At 37.5% G+C, this 22,251-nt stretch overlaps 1 protein-coding gene across 4 annotated transcripts in view; it reads left to right on the top strand.

Moving 5' to 3' along the window:
* USP45 (ubiquitin specific peptidase 45) overlaps nucleotides 1-17,031 on the top strand; it is a 50,234-nt gene extending 33,203 nt beyond the window's left edge. Inside the window, exons 9-18 of one of the 4 annotated variants that reach the window (XM_066547523.1) lie at nucleotides 1,542-1,629; nucleotides 4,972-5,053; nucleotides 6,040-6,131; nucleotides 8,119-8,175; nucleotides 9,538-9,681; nucleotides 10,958-11,624; nucleotides 13,304-13,401; nucleotides 13,789-13,875; nucleotides 14,308-14,461; nucleotides 15,864-17,031. In XM_066547523.1, coding sequence (XP_066403620.1) covers nucleotides 1,542-1,629; nucleotides 4,972-5,053; nucleotides 6,040-6,131; nucleotides 8,119-8,175; nucleotides 9,538-9,681; nucleotides 10,958-11,624; nucleotides 13,304-13,401; nucleotides 13,789-13,875; nucleotides 14,308-14,461; nucleotides 15,864-15,997 — 1,603 coding nt within the window. In that variant the 3' untranslated portion in view covers nucleotides 15,998-17,031. Of the gene's footprint in view, nucleotides 1-1,541; nucleotides 1,630-4,971; nucleotides 5,054-6,039; nucleotides 6,132-6,300; nucleotides 8,074-8,118; nucleotides 8,176-9,537; nucleotides 9,682-10,957; nucleotides 11,625-13,303; nucleotides 13,402-13,788; nucleotides 13,876-14,307; nucleotides 14,462-15,863 lie in introns of those variants that run through there. The other 3 variants (XM_066547524.1, XM_066547525.1, XM_066547526.1) reach the window with 3 other exon arrangements.
* The last annotated feature ends 5,220 nt before the right edge of the window (nucleotides 17,032-22,251 follow it).

Here is a 22,251-nt window from a genome sequence, read left to right as displayed (position 1 = left end):
CTGCCTGTGCCCATGTCTGCTGTGCCCTAACTTGGCATCTCAACACCTTGCCCAGCTTTACATTTTACTGTTGTGGGCACATCACACAGCTGGGGTGTTTTCTGTAATTTCTCCTGTCCATGAGCACAAGCTTCTAAGGCAGATCTGAGCAGCTGCTTTAGTGTGTGGGTGGGATGGAAGCCTCACTAACCCTCAAAACCCTGAGCAGCTGAAGAGCTCTGCTGGGCAAGTGAGATCATTGTGCCAGGGGAAATAGGTATTTGCAGCTCTGTGTACTGGCTAGCCATAGCATGCAATCCCCAGCTCAGACTGAAAACTGGTTCAATGTGTGTTTAATAAAATTGAGGAGCTGAGTGAGTGGTTGGGTTTTCTGGCTGCTCTGCCAGTTTGATAAAATTCCTGTTTGAGCTGTGCTAGTCCCCTTGTCCCCTGTACTAGGTTTAGGAAGGGGTGCACGTGGTTACACCTGCCTGTGCTCACCTCAATCTGCAGCAAGAGTCACAGCTGCCATTTGGTGGCATTACTGGAAATTCAGGAACCTCACCATTGCAATCCTAAGTAACTTGCTCTAGAGGACCCTGCTTGGGCAGGAAGTTGGGTTAGGTGACCTCTAATGGTCTTTTCCAACCCCTTGTGATTCTGTGGAATCTCATTTTAGATTAAATAGTTCAAGACTGTAATTAAAGATCTAAAGGGTAACCTGCCTGGAAAGACAGGTGTAGTTTGGCCAGTCAGTTACACTTAATGTGAACAGAGATGTGTTAATAGTGAATACTATTCATTCACTTGGGGTTGCAAGATCCTGAAGATTCAAACTGTTAATTAGGAGCCTTCTGGCTGTGGTAAGGAAAAGGATCTATGTACTCATATGTTTATTTTTTCTAATTTCTATGTAATCTACACCTGAAAAATGTGATATTTAGAGTACATTTAGATGCTGTGAATAGTAAAAAAAAGAATTCAACAGTTCTTGAATAGTAGTGATTGATGCTGCTGAGTGGCTGTCTCAGAACTGATGCAATACTGCTCCTGTGCAGTTGCCTAGAAGATCACCAGTGTAAATGGGAGCGTAGTCAGAAACTGATGTTTTTCCTCTTCTGGCTTCTGAGGGTGATGTGGATGCTGCTGATGATCTAGAAGGACTGTTCATGCACATTTGAGATTTCTCTATGATTGAGAAAAGAGTGAGATAACAAAGGAGGTTAAGCACTTGGAAAATCTTTTTTCTCTCTCTTCCATGACATTGGGAGTGTCTGGTGCTACAGAAGTGCTGGTGTAGTCTGTCAGGAAAGGGCTGCTAGCATGGATGAGACTCTACTGGCAAATCTGTATTTTAGTCAAGCCATACTCCATAGAATCAAACTGCAACCCAGGTCAAAGTGCAGCCTTGTTGGAGAAATTGCCTGCTGGAGCTTCCTAAAGCCCCATGAGGTTCTGCAGAGATTGTACCTATTTGAACCCCAGCAAAGTGTCTGATGTTGACATTGTCTTGTTAAGAGTCTCCCAAGATCATTTTAAATTCTTCACTGTTTCTTTCATAGGGCTCCTCGATTTAAGGGGTTCCAGCAGCAGGACAGCCAGGAGCTTCTGCACTATCTGTTGGATGCAATCAGGATCGAGGAGACAAAAGTAATGTCTTTGTGTGCCTTTTAAAAGTGAACTACTGGTCATTGCTTCAATATTCTTCATGTTCCCAATGTTTTAAAGATGTACTTCATGAAGCAGGAGTGTCTGTTTTCATTATCTTGAGAAAATATTTTTTTTTAAGATGCTTAATTATGTTTATGTTGATTTGTTAAAATAGTTGATTGGAATCAAAGTTTCAGTTAGTAGGAGGAATATGATAAGTGGAACTTGATAACTTTAGGACTCCAAGTTGTTTGCCTTTAAAAAAGGTAAAGGAGGAAAAAAGGGACATCTGAGACATCAAGAAAGTAAAGGTAGGACCTCTGCATTAGCTGACAAAGTGAATTTTTAAAGCTTTGGATCAAAATTTAGCAGTTCTTAGCTATGGGCCTGCCCTTAGTTTTAATCAAAAATTTTCACTGAAAATTGTGAGGGGAAGTGGGAAAATCTTGCAAAGTTTCTTGTGTCTCTTGAAAGTGTGAAGAACTCCTTGCTTTATCAATAAGGTGCTGCTTTTCCTTGCTTAAAATCTACATCCAATTATGTGAAATGTAGAAGCAGTTTGTTATGTTGAAAATGTCCCTGTGTGGGTTTTTTTTTTTTTTTGTTTCTTTTCCTTAATTATTTGTGATTCCTGCATTGTTCATGCAAGAAAGGGAATGTTTGGCTGCTATTTTGACCATATCAGATTTAATCTGTCTGACTTAGTTTTGGACCCTTCTTTTCAGATGATGCTTTGTGGTAAATAGCTTTTCCTAGGTCTCCTCTAAAGGAAAGCCTTAAATCTTGTACTGACCAGAGTACTTCCTCTTCCCTTTCATTTAGTAACCCAGTGACTGTTGTGATCCTGAGCTGAATTATCTCACAGATAAGATGTAAAGCTGTGTCTGAGCCTGGTTCCTGGCACTACAGTAGAGCTGAACAAATCCCCATCCTGCCAGAATACAAATATTTATTGGTCTTGTCGGCATTCTTGACTATAAACAGAACTGAACTGCAAGAAGAAACAGTCAAAGCTTGACACTCACACTTAGAAAATCATGTCTTGAACACAGCACACAGCAGAAGCAGCTGACTTCAGTTGGAAAACAGTTGTTACATTTTTGCATCAGAGAGAAACTTTATTCTTTTATTTTTTGATTTCATGTAATAAAAGGTGAAAACTATGTTTTCTTGACAAAGGAGGAATCACAGAAAGCAGGATTATTACAACTATGCTGCTTCTCCAGGAGGTGCTTGTGCTTTCCCCTCAAGTCAGTCTCCTGTCAGCTTCACCAGTGGATGTGCCATCATTGCAATAACCTGCATTAGCATTTGCCTTTTGAATCATTTATTATTAGAGAGCAGTGACAGCTACAGTACCTACCTCAAAAGAGTGATGAAAGATGGTAAGAGTTTACAGTGATTTTGGGGTAGTATATCTGCCACTCCATCAACAGGCAGAGAGACGTGGGTGCCACCCTGCCCTGCAATTACATCCCACTGCTGCCCTAATGGTGCATGACTGCAAACACATCTTTATCACCTCGGGGTGCTCTGCCACCGACCATACTAGTAAAAGCTCTCTCCCCCTCCCTCTCTCTGTTTTTTTTTAATTATCCCATGTTTCAGGTCTGTAGATGGCAGACAACCAGCTGGGCACAGGCAGCAGCCCAGCCATCCCTGCTGCCCTCTCCCTGTCAGGATTAGTTGTTTTTAAACCCTTAGCTTTGCTGAGAAATACATATAATACATAACATAACACTAGTTATAGGAGCTAACCACACATCCTGTTACACTTCTGCCTCTTCTGTGTGGTTTTGTGTTTGTTTCTGACACCAGCGCCGAACTTTTTCGTATTCCTGAGGAAAAAAGTTAGGAAGTGTACACAAGTGGATTTTCAGCTAAAAGCTTGGCCATATAACAATAAAGATGACATAGTGTCTGCCATCCCCAGCAATGTGGGCTGGAGATGGTTTCACACCGGGGCCTGAAGTGGCTGAACCCTGCTGCTAATTGATTAATGTCTGCTGCCATTGTCCACAGCACCCTGCCCATTCAAAGACTATGTCTTTCTTTGACCTAAATAAATGGTTCAACGCACTAATCCCAACAAAAGGGTTGCTTATGGCCCTAAACCCATTTATGGTGCTCAACTTCATGAATTACCTATTGATTAATCCTTTTAGTATATTGTTGGCTTTAAGATGAACAAAGCTGAGCTCGGGGCAGCGGGAGTTAATTCACAAGCCAGGTCATATACTCATAAGGCCGGAGTATGACTTGGTCTGATGGGTGCCTGAACTGGAAACCAAACCTCTGACACTGTCTGTCATCCTCACACTACAGTGATATGTGGCTTGGAAGTGTGCTTTGCTGCCTGGAAACTAGAGCCATCTATTAATCTTTTCCTGTTTGGACAGAGGATTTGAGTTGATTGCAGCAGGTTTGGTATTTGTCTCTTAGAATGGTACTTTGCTCTAAGTGTGACATCAGTATTTAATTATAAATGTCATTTGCACACCAACAAGGGAGTCTCGTACGTGTTACTAGAGTCTGTGGATCAGAGAGACAGGACATTTGCCAGGAAAAGGGAAGGCATAGTAGCTAGAGTCAGGGGACCTGATTCTTCCTCCTGCTTCCCTCTCTGCAGCATGTCAGAGGTTGGGCTTTTCTACCAGCCCATGCAGTTCTGCTGCCAGGAGTGCAATGCCTCTTCACTTCCAGGCAGTTGAGAAATAACAGGGAGAAGCACCCCCTGTCTGGAGGGGCAGCTACAACTCATTAATGAATTTGCTTTTTTCTGATCCTTCTTTCAAAACTGTAGTTTTTAGGAGGTTTTTTTTTGGTAAATGTTAGCAACATTTACATGAATTCAGAAGAAGTTTTCTTTCTTTTCTAAGGTTTTCTAGCATACCTCTGGAATTGGCAGCGTTAGAAAATAAACAGAAGTGATAAAAATACTGCCCAAACACAGTCACTGAAGTTTGGCTAGTGAAAGGCTCTTAGCTGCCTTCCAAGTATTTTAGTCAAGTATTTATATATATATTTTAGTATATAGTCAATCAGTGTGAGTCCATTTGCAGTGGGAGAAATGCATAGCATTAGTTCACTGAAAATCTCATAGTTCCTCGGTAACCTGTGAAGTGCCCTATGATGGTTCCCTTTTAATGGAAGGAGATTTTTGCGTGATTATCTACAAAAGTTAAGCTCATGTAGTTTGACATTGTTAGTGAATAACAACAATAGTTTACAATATTAAATTACATTTATTTTATGGAAATAAGACAAGATAAAGTCTAATCATATATGAGTAGTTTTTAGAATGTTTACACTTAAAATACTTTGTTTTATTTTTACTTCTAGCGTATACAAACTGGTATCTTAAAGGCATTCAATAACCCAACTACTAAGACAGCAGATGAAGAAACTAGAAGAAAAGTCAAAGGTATGCAACTCTTTATTGAAAACTTCTAAAACTGCACTAGTCTTTAAATACCATTTTCTTCTGAAGTGCCTGTTGGGAGCAGGAGATGTGAAGTGCTGTCATGGCCAGACTTTATTCTGTGTTACTCTAGTGCCGCCTAGTGCGTACCTAAAGTGCAGAGAGCTTAGTGTGTGCTGACTTGCATCTGTGTATCCAGGAGAAAGGCACCCCAGTGTTAATCCATCTCTTAATAATAAGTAGAATTTAATTTTGTTTTCTAAAATAGCCTGCTCTATATTTGTTACATAGTCATAATTACTTTATACTCAGAGAGGCCACTTTCCATAAATAAAATTGATTCCTGTCAGTTGACTGGTACTGTGAGCACTCTAAATACAATTACAAAGTCAAGATAGGCAGCTGTTTCTAAAGAAGGCTTTTTTTTTTCTCAAAATAAGAGGTTTTTATGGTTTTTTTTCATGTGTTTGTTTATTCAGTAGTTCTAATTTGGGGGATTTTGTCTTAATTATAGTCCTAATGGTTAAGATTTTTTGTAAGTCATCCTTCCCAAATCTGCAAAAGTTAAGGCATAAAGATGTATTAGGAAAGGATTTTGTTATGTTTTAAAGCTTTATAGTTGCAAAAACCATTTTGAAAGGGTAAGAATCTCTCTGCTTACCCTAGTGTCTATATCAAGACAATGCAATATTATTTATTCAAAAGAAAACTGAGATTTAAAAAGCTTCTTTTTAAGAGATACAATATTACTACTCTGTTACAGAAGATGGGGAAGGGAAGGACAAAAGGGAACCTTCTCACTAAAATATTTTTAAATGTTGAGATAACACAGTATATGATGTATTAGTTACTGTATTGTGTTCAAAACATTTTGAATATGTTTAAAATTGTGCTTTCATAATATATATATTGGAAAGTATTTTGTTGTTCTTATAGTGTGGCATTGGATGTGTTATTTTTCACATTTAAAAAAAGCAATGTTTTTTCAGCATATGGAAGAGAGGGTGTGAAGATGAACTTCATAGATAGGATCTTTGTTGGTGAATTGACTAGCACTGTCATGTGTGAGGAATGTGAAAATGTAGGTATTCTGGAATTTGGTTTGATGTGGAATAGATCACATACTGGTTTGATTACATTGTCTTGAAAGTATAAAATTGTGTTGCCAATTTTATACTTGTTTGTTTGTTTGTAAAAACAAGACTTTATTGAAACTTTCTCATTTGAAATTATTTATTCCTTCTTTAAAGCATTATCCTCCCAGACCTAAGAAGAGGGATCCTTTGAATTCAAAAAGGATTCTAGTACTGGGCTTGATTTTACGTCTGAATTAAGGCTGGAGGTTCCAAATTCTATAATCATATTTGTTACACGCCAGTGTTATTTGATATTTTTGAAACACCTATTTTAAAACATAAGTCCTCCTGCCTGCTCTTCAGGGATACACCTGAAAATTGGAAATTACTTACTTTGAATTAGAATGAGTGGGAAAATGCTAAAATGACTTCTTTTTCTTTGAAGTATTTTTTATAATTAACATAATAACCCTAATGAACAGTATATTCCTTTCATAATTAATATTACTGACATTCCATCATAAATGCTTTCCATGATCCTTATAATTTCCTTTTAAGTTTGACAGAGAAAAATCTTAATTGCATGACTTTTTAAATTGAATGTTACATTTGTGTTTGGTTTAAAACATTCTATTTCATATTATAGAGATTAAGTAAATTAATCAATCTGAAAAATTAAGCACAGTCCTGCAGTGCCAGGTAAACTTCCCTGTGTGTGATGTGCAGATTACTCTTCAATGTGCTACTTGTACCAATGAAGAACTTTGACCATATAAAAAATAGAGGTTGTATGTATTTTGCATGTCTCATGTATTTTTGCTGGCTTCTTATATTCTGCCTGCACAGGACTTGAGAATATGCTAGCTCTAGCCCTTTGAGGAAGAGTTTAGCATTCATTTTCCTTTGCCTGCACTGGCAAGATATTTCTGATATGTGTTTGTTCATGCAAAGCGACACTTTAGAGGAACCCCTGTTTGAACATCGCTCACCAGGCAGGCAGGCAGGCAGGCACCAGACTGCCTGCTTTTGATCCCATTTATTGCTTTACTGGAACCTAAACATTCCTGAGTCCCTGGCACAACAGGTAAATTAAGCTTGCAGTCCATACCAAGTGTCACAGGTGGAAGTTGGGGTCACAAATACAAGAGAAGGGACATGGTGACAGTAATTGATGGCATGGCTGTGACTTAAATGTACAACATGATTTTTACTTCCTTTTTTAAGGATTTGTTTTTCACAGTCTTTTCAGAGGTAAGATAAGTCAGTTTTGGAAGGAATTCGAGAACAGCAAGGGAGAGAGCCTAAGGAACTTAGTGATAAAGGCAGATGGAAAGTGCTGGAAGAGATTGTGTTTAGGTATGCTTTGCAAGATGTTTCCAGCTTATATATGGCAAAATGAAACCTCAGTACAAAAAAAGAGGTTGGTTTTTTTTCAAGTCCCTTTCCCCCTGTAATTGGATTTATTTTACCAATTAGTATATGGTGTCAAAAAATCTAACAAAGCTTTTGACTGTAACCAATAAGACTGACTTAATCTTAACTGAGAGCATGAGGTTAGAACCTGTCAGTAACTGTCATTAACCAGTCCTTGCTGCATAACAGCTCAAACACCTGTGCAGAAGTGTCCAGAATCAAGAAACTCCAAAAGGTAGCTTTCTGCAAAAGGGTACCACAGAGGCCCACTTGAAACTCCATCTGGAGCTCAGAGAAAGTGAGCACCACACTGCTTCAAGTCAGTTCATGCCCAGACTGATGGCCTTGCCCTTTACCTCTACATGCTGAAGTTTTGTGTGGTGTTAGAAAGAAAATTAGATCTAACTTAATAATTTTTTTAAAAGTTAGTGGGAAGTTCTTCATTGTAGTTTCATACATCTTGTAAGTAATTAGCTTGTTGTATAGTTTTTGATAATAAATTGATTAAATAAAGGGAGCTATGTACTAAACCCATATACTGTTCTTTGTGTTTAAGTGCATTTTCTCTTTTTCTTCAAGATTTCAACAGTAAAAGAACCTTTCATTGATCTTTCACTTCCTATAATAGAGGAGAGGGTAAGAAACAGAATATGTAATAAGTAACTATTGCTTCTAGTGGATTGTTTTTAATAGCCTTATGAAGATACTTATCTGTATACATATAGTTTTGATTGAAGCCTAAAACTGTAACCTTGTTCATAATACATGTAGTGTTATCCATCTATTCATTATATGATTTTCTTTTTATATATATATCTGTATCTATATGCACACAATGTCATAAGTACATATATCTTTAAATTAGTCCAAACTTGCATCAAATGCCTATAGTAACCAACAGAATATATAGATCTCAGATTAGGAGATTAGCTTAATTTAATAGTATGTACTTATATAACTAGAATTATTATAAGCCTTTTTTTGTTTTTGGAGGTCCAGAGAGTCAGATTCTAACTTATGGGTTTGTATCTAGAGAACCTGAGTCCCTTGGGCTGATGTTTACCTACAGGATGAGACACTTTAAAAATGGATATTTGAATTTATTTATTCTGGAGTTCTCAGCATTTTATGGATTACCTCCATTAGCTGCAGAGGAACTGTGTTCCTTTGAAGGCAGAAGCTATTTTTTCAGGATTTGGGCTTTTCATTTGAGAGTAGTGGGTGTGGGTTGAGAGTGGTTCTTCCTCCATCCTGCACATATTCATCTACATTTAAGGGAGAGTAATTAATGCAATATTTATTTCTGTGTAAAATGTATTTTTCTCCAAACACCAGTTTTTTCATAACCAATTCTTCATCTTTGTTGGTGCACTGAGCACAGATGTCTGTGGGAGTTAAAGCTTTAAGAACATTTTGAATATCTGGGCCCTTGTGCTTCCTGGCTCCCATGTGCAACAAGGGAAGTTGGTGGGTTCTGTTTGAGGGTGATTGCTGTGGCTGTTTAGCAGGGGCTGCACTTGCTTAAGGATGGGCATTACTTCATAGCCAGCACTTTCCTTCACAGGTGACCATGTGCTGCTGCCAGTAACGTGATGGAGGGGGTGTGGCAGCTCTGGTGTCACAGGCTGCACCAGGGACTGACTTAGGGGGGATCTGTGTCCCTTTTGATTAAGTCACATCTTGTACAGCTATGGATGTGCTTACACAATAGTAGAATAGATTATTTTGTGTTGTATTAATACAGAAGTTTTATATCATTCCTATTCCTTGTGGCTTTCACTTGAACCTTCAGAGACGCTGACAGTGAGTTCATGATTAAAAAAAAAAACTAGAAAGTAGCCTTATATCACAATTCAGGGGGCCATTTAATTGGTTTTATGTAGGTCACTGTTTTCTAAAATAAAGGAAAAAATCCACCTGCATTCATCTTTTCTGTAGGTTGCAAAGGAATACAAAATGGACGTGTTGCCTTTCCTAATTTCCTGTCTAATTTCTTAGGTTGCAAAACCTGTGCCCTTGGGAAGAACAGGTAAAAGTAAAAGTGTACAGGAGGCAGATCTTGGTCAGTATAATTGTTCTTCTATCAGTACTCTGAATAATCAACCCAAAATTGTCAAGAAACACACTTTAACAAAAGATAAGGTAAGAACTTAACTACGCACACTAACCAGTCATCCTGAGTTAACTCAAGTTTCTAGGGTGACTGAGAACTTCTGAGGAATTTTCATACGTGTCAGTGGGGTTTTTTAGTATACATACAGCTGACATAGACTTGTTTTAAAATATTTAGGTCATCATTAGAAGCATGAGAAATGACAGTCATTGGTAACCATTTAGCTTTCAGTTACAGGGTTTCATTTATTAGGAAAAAAAAAATCTGCCGGCTAGTTTCAATTCATGTTGCTTTTGGGACTGTTGCAAGGGTCTGTGCTCTGTTGAGTACCATAAAAACCTGCCTGAATCAAGTCCTAACACATTAAACACATGTGAAGAAAAAATATAATGTATAAAATACAACATATTAAATACAATATATGTAAGAATGATAGGAGAAGAGAGTGAGACAGAAGTAGAAAAAGGACATGAGGTAGAAACAAAGGAAAGGATGGAAAGAAGTAGTGCAGAAACTGATGGTTATAGAAGAAAAGGCCTAAAACTCAAACCGTTGAGATTAATGGAAGGATTCCCATTGGTACCACTGGAATTTTGATCCAATTCAAATAAAGGAAAAAAAATATGGGGAAGGAAAGTTGCTAGTTTCTTTTGGAAAGTAGCAAAACAAAAGAAGGCAAGAAAAGTGTCATGAACATTTGCAAATCACCTAAAATTATAGCAGCTTTGTGGGTTTGGTTTTCTAAATCTATAGGAGTAGTTTTCTGTGGAAGCAATCTTTTACTACTTCTTGCAATCTTGATTGAAAAAAAAGTCAACTTCAGGTGATACTGAAATCAGCAAACATCCTCCTAGGGATGTCTTAGTTAATTCTATGACAAATGCCTGTAAGGCAAGTTGAATTTTTTCTGGAGCTGCTCATCAACTAAGGCCTCTCATGGGAGGTCAGAGGAGTAACTTAAACTTGAGGACCTTTTAGAAGCTTAAATTAAATTAAGTGAATACCACTTCAAATGTGCTATCTGCAGCTGTCACAAAGTGAAATTAATTCATTGTGGGAAATATTGATCTCACAGTAAGTATAAGCTGACTTAGCTGACTGGGATGTAGGTTTCTAATCCTAAGTTAGTTTGAAAACATCTTAAGGAAATCAGCTATCTTAAACATGAGAGATGGAGAATATAGAGCAATATAACCCCCCAATAATTTGCTTTGCATTTGTCATGTTGCAAAAGATTTGTTTGCTTACAAATCTGCTTCCTGTTTCTCCCCTCTATTACTGAATTAATAATGCCATAATTTACAGAATCAATTGAACCATGAGAGACGGCTTGCCAGAAAAGCTTCCTCAAAGGAAGGAGAAAGAAGTCCTGTTATCATGCAGGAAAAAGGCAAAAAGCTGGAGCAGGAAGGCAGCTCTGGTGTCCTGTACTCCAAAGAGCCCTGTGCGGAGGCGGCTGTCAATGGGAGCCAGACGGAGGGCAGCGAGAAGGAAGCCAGCCGCTCCGAAAGCAGCTTTGATGCCGACAGTGAAGCCTCAGAAAGCGAAAGTGCTTCCAAGCAAACAGCTCTGAGCCCACCCAGCAGCGTGTCTGCTGGGCACATCAACCCCTTAAACCCTAAACCGCCGCACAAGCCAAGTGACAGCAACGAAGAGATGATCTCCAGCTCCATATCCAAGCTTAGCTTCTGCGATCCTGTACACGAAGATAAAAAATCAAGTTGTGGAGATCCAGCATTGGGTTTATCAAATAATTCCATGTTCTCAGTAGGCAAATCCTCACTATCCCAAAACCCTCAAAATGCTTTCCAGACACTTTCCCAAAGCTACATAACTAGCTCAAAGGAGTGTTCTGTTCAGTCCTGCCTTTACCAGTTCACCTCTGTAGAGCTCTTAATGGGGAACAACAAGCTTTTATGTGAGAGCTGCACAGAAAGGAAACAGAAGTATCAGAAGAAAACCAACTCCACAGGTAAAGTGCTTATACCGCTGAACAATTTCCAGCATTGCCTCCCAAAGCCTGTGTGCTGGCTGCTCTTCCATTGCTCCAGCATGGGCCTCCCTGCTGTAGTTAAAAAGAAAATGTCTCTCCAAACAAAACTTGTAACAACTTAAAACTTCATCAGGCAATGGCAACAGGACTAATTTTTATATTAGAATATAATGGTAGATGTAACATAGAATTAATTTTGCATCTTTATTCTGTCCAAGATAAAGAATTTAAAGATGACTGTAAACCAAGTGTGTGCATTGCTCGATACTAATCTTTGCTGCTGTTTCTGTTCCTTACAATCCTCAAAGCTTTGAAATATATGCTGTAATATTTGGCCCCAGTAGCTTACATACTCAGGAAAGTAATGTAATTATGTATGAAAAAGAGGCAAAAAAAGAGAGTTGTAATGAAGACAGAAAAAAAATTCCCAAAATTTGTAAGAATGGAGGTGAGAAGAAGCACCTTCTTGTGACAATGTTTTCCTCAATGGTTGTACAGCCAAGCAGACCATTAGAGTTCACTGAATAAGAAAAGCAACTTAAATCTAATGAAAAATTAACATTTTAGAAGGACTGGAGGATTGGGGCTTTTTTTATATATAGAATTTCAGAAGAATAAAAAAATTAAGCTCTTCTGATAATTTGTAAATAAAGGGAGTTCATATAATAACTAAAAATTGCCTGTTTGCTGTGCATTTATAGATACCTGGAGAGATAAAATTTATGCATGAGTAAATTCAGAAAAATTATTTTTATTTTATAGTTGTACCTTTAATCATCATTGGACTATAAGTGCCATATAAATAACACTTTGGTTCCATGGGCACCATGGAAAAGCAAAATCAATTCACAACTACTCATTATTTATTTTTTCCTTCTAAAACAAAAGATATAAGAGGTCACCCAATCAAACATTAAGTGCTCCATTATACTTCAAATGAACTATTTTCTTTTGAACATATGTAAAAGCAGTAAATTAATTTTTTCAGCAAAACCAAATTCTAGTGGTATGTTCTCTTTTACTGTGGAGCTTTTCTGTGGAGCTTTCACTGTGCTACTTTCGGTAAGTGCCCTGTGTTCCATGCCTTCTGCACCATTGGGAATTTGGAGGCCACATATCCCAATCCTGAATGCTGAAGCCAGCAGGTTATGAAGCTTCCTGAAGTAGACAGCCCTCCTCAGACCTTTCTCTTAAATAAGTATAAAGTATGTAGTCATGCAGAAAGAACTGAAGAATGGAAAAGTCAGCTCTTAGTGATTAGGACATTAACACAGATAAAGAGACTTGTGCCTTCCAGTTTTTATGCAGGGATCATCCATTTATTTTAGGTTTTAACAGGAAAGTTGGCTGCTATAGTAACAGAAGATGGAATTATCTCAGTGTGCAAGCTGACCTAGATAGTGGACAGGCTTCCAGCTTCTGATCTGATTTGCACAAGGCTGGCTAAAATAATGCTCAGGTTTCACAGATTATGTTTATAAATAACTAGAAAAATGAGAAAATATTTTTGTTACTCCACAAAATTTCCCTTGTTTTCTATTTAACAAGTACAAAACCATCACAGTGTAGGTCTGTTCTGTCAGATGTTTAGAAAGTACTTTAAAAATTCCATATGACTGCCTTCACTTTACATGTTATTTTGATATTCATAAATACAGAAAAGAAGATGGAAGGTGTCTACACAAATGCTCGGAAACAGCTGCTGATTTCTTCAGTTCCTGCTATTCTTATTCTCCATCTGAAAAGATTCCACCAGGTAAGAGGCCAGACCCCTCTTCTATATTCCTCTGCCCCACTGGTGGTTCTTCAAGTGTCATTGTGGATCCCAAAACTGCCTTTTTAGATGGAGACCCGGTAGAAGCACTGTTTGAAACATGCTGATGTTTGTTGTGATTATTCTAACACCTTCAGAGTACATTTAGCCATCCTGATGTATCCAGGGAAACCCCTTGTGTGTCCATCATGTCATCATGTTACTGTAGCACTGTTTTGGAAACATAACAAAGAAGGTTTAAATCAGTTAAAATCTTACTCTTGGATTTGGTTAATTTTAATAATATAATGATACACCTTAGCTTTAAAAAGCTACCTCATAAAAATATTTATTTTACAATTTTTCTTTTTTTTTTTTTTTCTTTTGAAGGCTGGTTTGAGTCTACGAAAAGTAAACAGGCATGTGGATTTCCCATTGATTTTAGACTTAGCACCATTCTGTGCTGCATCTTGCAAGGTACAATTTCAAGTCTTTATTTTTGTTGTACTTCAGCAGTTGGTGTCCTGACCACAAGTTAAATTGGATTGATGATGATAATGATGATTTTTAATTAAATTGTAGAGTGAATTTTTCAGATAGTGTCTTGAGATCAGAATTGTAACTGTGTGCAATCCCATTCATGTCAAGAATATCATAGATGTTAGCTAATGTTAGTTAAGCTGTGGTGCCCTGGTGGTGTTGGTATATATAACAGCATTAAGGACAAGTATTACTGTCTCTATGGTAACTAAATTAGTAAGACTACTGAAATTAAGAGGTAATTTGCTGTTGGAAATGTTGTGGATGGCTGTTTGCCTCTTTTGGAATTATACTGCTGCTAGCTACTTAATATGCCTGTAAAATTGATTGTGAAATAATTGCCCTTTGTTTTCTGTTTCTGGAATGCAGAACGTTATGGATGGTGCAAGGGTGCTGTACAGTCTCTATGGAATAGTGGAGCACAGTGGCTCAATGAGGGGAGGTCATTATGCGGCGTATGTGAAAGTCAGGACATCCTCCAAGAAACTGCTGGAGCATATTTCTACCACTAAATCTGTTCTGGGTATGTACAAATAGAGCTTCCTTTCCTTTACTGTAAACTAAAAGTAACTGTCTACAGGGATTTATAGCAAATAATTTTTTAGCTGAGAATAATTGTGGTTTTTAGACAAGTTGTAGAAACCCCATCCCAGGATGCGCTCTAGGCCAGGCTGGATGGAGCTCTGAGCAGCCTGGGCTAAGGGAAAGGTGTCCTTGCCCATGGCACAGCTGTTAGAACTAGATGGTCTTGGAAGTTTCTTCAACCCAAACCAACCTATGATTCTATTAATTATTCTTTTTTGCTGTTGTTGCACACAATGCATGTTCTACTTCTGCTATTAATGCCATATAGAACTGAGTGAATAATGGAATTTTGATTCAGCTATTAAACAGATAATTGAGGGAAAACTTTCCTCTCTTTCCTACTCAAAATAATACATCTTGATGAATAGTTGTGCCTGGTAAAACTTAGTTATTTGGCATATTTGGTATCTGAAAATGGTTTAGTATACCAGTCAAATCCATCACATTAAATTAAGTTACATTTTCTGAATATATGAGCATTTTATGTATCTTAAGTATTTTAGGATAGGAATTTTTTAGTACTTAAAAATCTGGAATACTCTGGTTTAATGTGAACAGCAAGAATCTTTTTCATGGAAGATAAAAGGTATGGTGTAGGGTTTCTGTTGGCATTTTGAGAACACCACACTAGTTCTTTTTTATTAATACTTGATGGATATTCAGAACAGATGACTGGGGCTACAAGCATCATAAAGTCACCCTAGGACAAGAGTGAAATAAGTTTCCAGGACAGAATCTGTTAGTGAAAATTTTGCAGCAGCAATAATACGTTAAGCTGTCAAAGTTAGGTAAATATATTTACTGTTTCCCTTCTTGGGGGAAGTGAGAACCAAGCATTATCCTTTCTATCCTGTGTAATATCACTTTGCAGTTGAAGCTCATTTCCCAGAAAGACAATCTTTGACATTATTAATGAAATCAAAGTTTCCTTCAGTCTTATGTTTATCTTGGAATGATTATTAGAACAGATTAGATCTCTTCATGTTCTTAATTTCACACTGGTCAGCTTTTAAAGTAAGACCTTTTTTCTATGTCAGAACTGGTTGTGTTCTAGTATAACTTCCTGTTGGAACTCAGCAAGCTGTACTGCAAATGTCTTAGGCTTTCTAAAAAAATATGAAAAAAGCCACGGCAGCATTCATTCCTAGGCATTGTCTTCCACCAATTTCTCTTACAGTGCTCTTTGACATGTAAGTTTCAAACTGAATAGCAGACTGTATCTAAGTAATTAATTACTCTTGTACATGAGAAGCTTCTCTTGCTTTTTGAAATAGCTGCTGTATTTGCTTGATGATGTCGTGAAAGACAAGAAAAATATTTTTTTTGCTTCTACATTTCAGGTTTGAAAGAAGCCATGGGAGCGTCAGGAGGACAGTGGGTATATGTTAGTGATGCCCATGTTCAGATGGTTCCAGAATCAAGAGTACTAAATGCACAAGCATATCTACTTTTTTATGAAAGATTATTACTATAATTCTTAACAGTTTAATTTCAAAGAAGATAGTGTTATTTAGTTTATCTTATTTAAAGCTGCAGTGATAAGAGTACCTGTAAATATTGTGCCTTTATCTTGTAGAGAATTTATCATATTTTGACTCTGAAGTTCAGCTAAACTATTATAAATATCTGAATTATTCTCTTAAAGTATGCACTTTGCCAAACATGTAAAATTCCTGGGTTCATTAAAATGCAGTACCAATAGAATGTAAGATGATGTCCTATCCTACTGAGGTCTAGGGAAAGTTTGTTTTTGATTATAATAAAGATAAGCTTTCGCCCATAGTTCTAGAACAGTTGAGAATAGAAATACTGATAGCGCTAAGTGCCTGGATTTGCTGGTGTACAGTAACAGTACAAAGTGTTCAACTTCTTCTGATCCAGTCCAGACCCTTCCTACCACTGGACTGGATGTCAGCTGTTAAGATTTCTGCAAACAAGAGCCTGTCAAATTGTGTTGCTTCCATGTGTAGTAATTGGAAAGCAGAGTCCTTCCAGAATGGAGTGGCAACAGCTGTCTCTGGGTGGTGCTTCAGTGCACTTTCCTGATAAGAGCTGGGAATAGATTGGGAAAACATGGCTTCTGAATAGTGACAGTGAATCCTCAGATACCCAGTACCCTTTCAGTTGCCTCCAACTGGCACTGGTATAGCAATGTACTCCTGTTTCAATAGAAAAATGTACTTGGTGTGCATAACTATTTCCTCTGAGATATATGCACACACCATAAATCCATCAATAGATATTGTCATTTTACCTTCTAGGGAAGAGAATTGCAAATAATTTCTGTATTTAGTAATTTTTCAACTTCACAATTATGACAATGTACAGCATATAAGCTTGTGTATGTACAGAGTTTAGGCGTAATTCAGTAAATTCTGTTACTTTTGGTTCCAAATATGAACTTGTTTATCTGTTCCAGAATACTTTTCTCACAGGAGTAATAAACTATAAATTATTTTTGCACTGTGTGTGTGAGTTGGACAGTAAATGATGACTTTTGCCCTCTCATACATGTCTGGACTTCCTTTTGTCAGCAGTGGGGGACAGCAGGAGTCCTAGTGGCAGAACTGGTTCCTGTTGACTGTGTGACTGCCCTGTTTTGAGGTGTTACTTCCTTTGGTAATTTCTCATTTCCATCCCAGAGAGTAACAGATACATTCTAAGGTCAAGACCTGATGACTGCTTGAAGTTATGTGGTAATTAAATTATTTAATAAGCAGTTACTTAAATACAAATTACTTCTGTAACAGTTCCATCCTGTATGACTTGCTCTTTGGTAGAGAAAAAAATGTTAATATATGCTTACTGTTTTCATTTATGGTAATGTTTTTTAAATGAAAAGACATGCTGTCCCTATTATTGTCTGTACCACATGTTGTCATACCTACCTACCTGACTCTCCTATTCTCTACTTCTGTTTCAGAGCTTCATCCCACTTGCATTCCCTCTTTTGCATAAGAAAATGGCACAACCTGCTAGAATTGCATTTGCTCAAACTGCTGAGGTGTATCTTACAGCCACATGACTTGCACATTCTTGTGCAGGCACTAGGGATTGTTAGGCCATAAAACTGATAGTCATAATGGAGAGAACCTCTGGTTGCACAGCATTTTATTTTCAAAAGGAAAACTCCTCTATTTAGAACAAAATTAGGCTATGTGTTTTGGGCAAAACCATGTTTTTTCCTTGTACAAATTAAAATTGTCTCAGTCTATCCAAAAGTAGTAAAAATCAGAGAAACCAAGCAGCCAGCTTTAGCTATCTGTATTCCAGCTAACAACATCTTAGCCCAAGTCTACATTAAGTAAGAAAGAAAGATAATGTTTAGCTGAGAGTTGGTTAAAATACCGTAATTCTCTTCTAGCTCCTTACGTTCCCATACCATTCACCCACCTACACACGCCTTTGTCCTCTTTGTACGTAACTGATCAAAACTCAGAATTAGTTCCAGGCAACAGTGGTAGCAAATAGCAACTAAGTATCACTTATGTGACACAACCTTGCTAGGAGGGCACATGGAGTGAATCCTCCCCCTAAAGCACACAGACTGAGTAGCTGGCTCCTGACCTTGCTCTCTTTGATGACTTCTGGAAAACTACTGAATTTAGGTACCTGTATTACTCTACTTTTCAGCCTAGAACTACTTCCCTAGCCTGCACAATAGGAGAGAAACAGAACAAGGTTCTTAACCTGTTACTTCCTACTTTTAATGCTATTTTCAGGAAATTCCTGAGGTGGTGTCTTTGCTCCTTTTTAACTAGAGTTTACAAGCTGTTTCTGAAATTTTCCCAAGTAGACATAACTGCCTAGAATGTCGTAAAAGATGTTGGCAGGGTTATCTTCTCATTAACAGCCAAGGAACATTTATTTACAGGCATTTTATAGAACATAGAAAGAAAGTGCCATGAAAAAGAGCCAATGCCTTTATTCAGGATAGCCATCACTGTTGCTCTTGGATGAGGTGTTCTGAGCTGAAATAAAAAGCTATGTTGGCAGGAACTCTGTAAGCCTTGAGTCAGGAGCAGGTATGAAGATATGATAGAAGGAAGCATTCTCTAAAAATGAAGGAAATAGGTGAAGTTATGCCTTCAAAATGAAAAAACTGATGACCAGTGCAAGATGTCACACACAATTTTAGATGCAAGTCACAGTGTCCTTTACACAGACCTAAGTTATTTTGTGTAAAGTCTGGCTCTAAAGAAACTACATAAATGTGTATACTGAAGACTTCTTATAATTCTTTATCAGGAATTGGAAAAGAAGCTCAAAGCATTCTGGGAAAATAGGAGTATACATCCTATATGTGCTAGAATGTTAAATATGATTCTAGTCAGGGAACTGGCAGTTTCCTGCAACTACCAGATGTGTGAATGCTATTGAAAAGCTGTATGTTTTCAGAATTTAAGTGAAGGACTTGAAAGTTTAAGACTTTCCTTAAAATGTCTTATGTTACCAACCCAAAATCTCTTCAGGCTGACAGCATGTACTCTTTACAGAGCTTCACCATACTTTTGTGGTCCCCCACCCTGAGCAAGTGCAGTAACCTGGGTCTTCATGTGGCAGAGCTCCAAGATGGCTTTCTCTTCATCCCACCCTTCTCTTCTCACAAGGGCACCACTGCTTTCTTTATCAGCTCCATTTGTTCTTTATGTTTTTGGGGTCTCCATAAGCCTCTGTGTCAATGTCTTTGTTTTCATTGATCCTTAAGCATGATATAGAGGTTCCCAATCTCTTGCAGGAAGAGGTACTGCTGCAGCTGTGTCTGGTCTGTCCCCACCACCACACTGGCTCTGCCTACAGGCTGCAGTACTGACCCCTGAGAAAAGCTGTGACCCCTGAGCAGCTCTCTGCTGACCAGTCACAAGACAGTGCCTGTAAAACAATTACAAAGGATTCAAACTAAATAGTTCCTCACTCATCTATAAGTAAACCTCACCTATGGGAAGTACCTGATTTACATGTATGGACAACTGGAACCCCCTACAAGTTTCCCCAGAACAGAGGCCTCAACAAAGACCAAAGATCAGCTAAGGTGTTAGTACAGATTATAAGAAAGCTTTGTTATCTTTGGATTTATATATCATTTACAGCAAAAGTGGCAAAAAAGGATGGGGAGATTTACTATACTAACCTGTCTACAATATGTGTACAGATATCATGTTTGCATTAATCTGTTCTTCTAAGAGATGCCTACAAATAGAGGGGAAGGAAAAACAAACCCTGAACTTTGCTGCCCAAAATGTACACACTGTAATTGCCTTTGTTTAGAAAATTAAATCCATGCAGTCTGCCAAACCTTCCTCCCTTTCCCATCTGCACCCTCTGTGTGCATCAATGAAGTGCTCTTGCCTATGGGTTTCAAGTGGTAGCAGGTGAGAGTGGTTTATAAATTCATTAAAAGGCTGAAATGTCTTAACTTCACCATTTGCTTCTCTGTACGCTTCTTTTTTATACTAACACAAACTGAATCATAAAGGGACATGAAATTAATGCATCTATATTCTCAACCCATTATAAAAATCTTATTTGAACTTATTGGTAACAAACTAAGAAAGGAGTAATTTCTTTAGCGGAAAATCTAAGATGTATTAAAAAGGAAACAAATTAGATAGGAACAAAGAAAGCATTTAAATACAACTCTTCTGTTAACAATAATTAACAAATTCAATTTTCATTAAAAAGCACACCTCAGCTTTAGCTATCTGTATTCCAGCTAACAACATCATAACCTAAGTCTACACTAAGTAAGAAAGAAAGATAATGTTTGGATGAGAGTTGTTACAACAACCCTGATTAAACAAAGATTTGATACTCCTTAGTTTTCAATATCTGGACTCTATTTTGCTGTAGCCTGTACACATTTATACATTTGTACAAAGATTTGTATATCTATGTGAAAGAAATGCCACTATCTAATTATTTTAGAACAGATTATTGTTACTTCTGTGTCTTTATACCATGTCTTAGGCTGTTATTTTGACAGCTGTTCTAGCTGATGTACCTCTCCTGTTGGTGTATAAACAAATTGCAGAAATGGTGGAAAAATGATTATTCAAAATGATTCATAATCTATTTTCTTGTAAATGAGATTATAAAATATATTTTCAGATGGATGTCTGTGCAAGTCAAAACACTTTCTTTGCACAACATTACATAATAAGTCTAAGTGAATTTTTATGTTATAATAAAACCATTGCAATGCACTGCAGCCACTTCAAAACTACTTGGTGTACATTCCACTTTATATAAAGTTATAAATACTTCCATCATCACTGACAGCAGTAAAAAATACTAACTTTAAAGTGTCAAGAATGTTTCTTACATCTATTGTAGCTTCCAGTATTTTTCTAGCACAAAATGTAAAGGTGCAGAACTACTTTTAAAAGAAAACAAGAACATTTATTTTGTGAGAGTTTATGACTTCTTAGCAATTACCTCATTGCTTTGCTAGTTTAGGGTTTTTTTGCTTTTGAGCTGTGTAACGTGGGAATCGTTTTCATGTATTCTGTAGTGAAACCACCCTGTCAATGGCCACCATTCCCTATTTAGCCATTCCACAAAGCTGAGTTCTGATTCTACTGACATTTATACATGGAGATAACCTCTGGTATGTTCATGTGTGCTTGCACTTACACAAAAGACAATCCAATAATCAAAAATCTTGTTGCTAAGTTCAAAATACTTGTGTCCAATAAATCAAGCATGTTAAAATTTTCATCTAGTTTTCATTCATTTCCTTTTTTCATCTATTTGAACTAATAGTCTGACTCTACTCTGCAGGTATTTAAATAACAAATAGTATTTTAGAATTTGACTGCAGTGCTGATACATGGTACATTTCATTTGTAGATTTCTAATTCCAATATTACCAAATAAACAGGGTCTTACATACAGACTGTATTTAAAAAACAAACACAAGTCTGATCAGTTTTCCAGTCTACCCAAGGTGCTTTAACAAGTTCTGAGAGAATAGCTGCATTTGTCATCAATTCATTTTGTCTTTTCATTTGTTATATATTGTTAGAAAAATGTGTAAATAAAACATCCAACCATTTGGAAAGCATTTAAACATAAGCTGTATGTTGTACATCTGTTAATGTACATCTGTTAATGTATTTTTGCTTGTGTCTTGTCTCACTTCATCACTGCCTGTGGAAGAGCTCCCCGGAGATGAATCCATATCCTTGAACACTTAAGGTGCACCTCTTGTTTCCCCTGCCTTACCCTCTGTGGCAAAGGCCATGGATAAAGTTTGTTCCCTTTATGAGAACTGAGTTCTGTAATTCCGTGATAAAACCAGGACCAAGAGTGGGACTCCCTTGCATGCTCGCTTTCAGTAGCAGCTGGAAGTTTGTCAATCCATAAGCATCACTACAGAGTTCCAGCTGCGAGTCAACGCTGGACAGACTTAAAACTTGTACAACACTTCCGTCCATGGAAAGCATGCTCAATCCTGCCATTCCATGTGACACAAAAAGGGCAAATCTAGAATGCTTCAGCCAACACTAATATGTAGCCTAACTGGCACTGAGAATCATAACAAAAGTTTCTTGAATTTTCTATAGATTTATACGAGTCAGTTTTGTTACTCGGTGTGAGTATTAATATAACTTTATGCAATGATCAGAGCGACTGTGGGTGTTTTAGGCATTTACATCCATGACGCTGAGGGAAGGGAAGGCAGCGATCCCAGCCGTGAGTAATGTGCCGGCCAATGGAAACCTCTGC

Source organism: Molothrus aeneus, chromosome 3 (genome assembly GCF_037042795.1).
Source record: "Molothrus aeneus isolate 106 chromosome 3, BPBGC_Maene_1.0, whole genome shotgun sequence".
Taxonomy (NCBI): domain Eukaryota; kingdom Metazoa; phylum Chordata; class Aves; order Passeriformes; family Icteridae; genus Molothrus; species Molothrus aeneus.
Note: the sequence above shows the minus strand (reverse complement) of the source record. Positions and strands in the feature narration are given on the sequence as shown.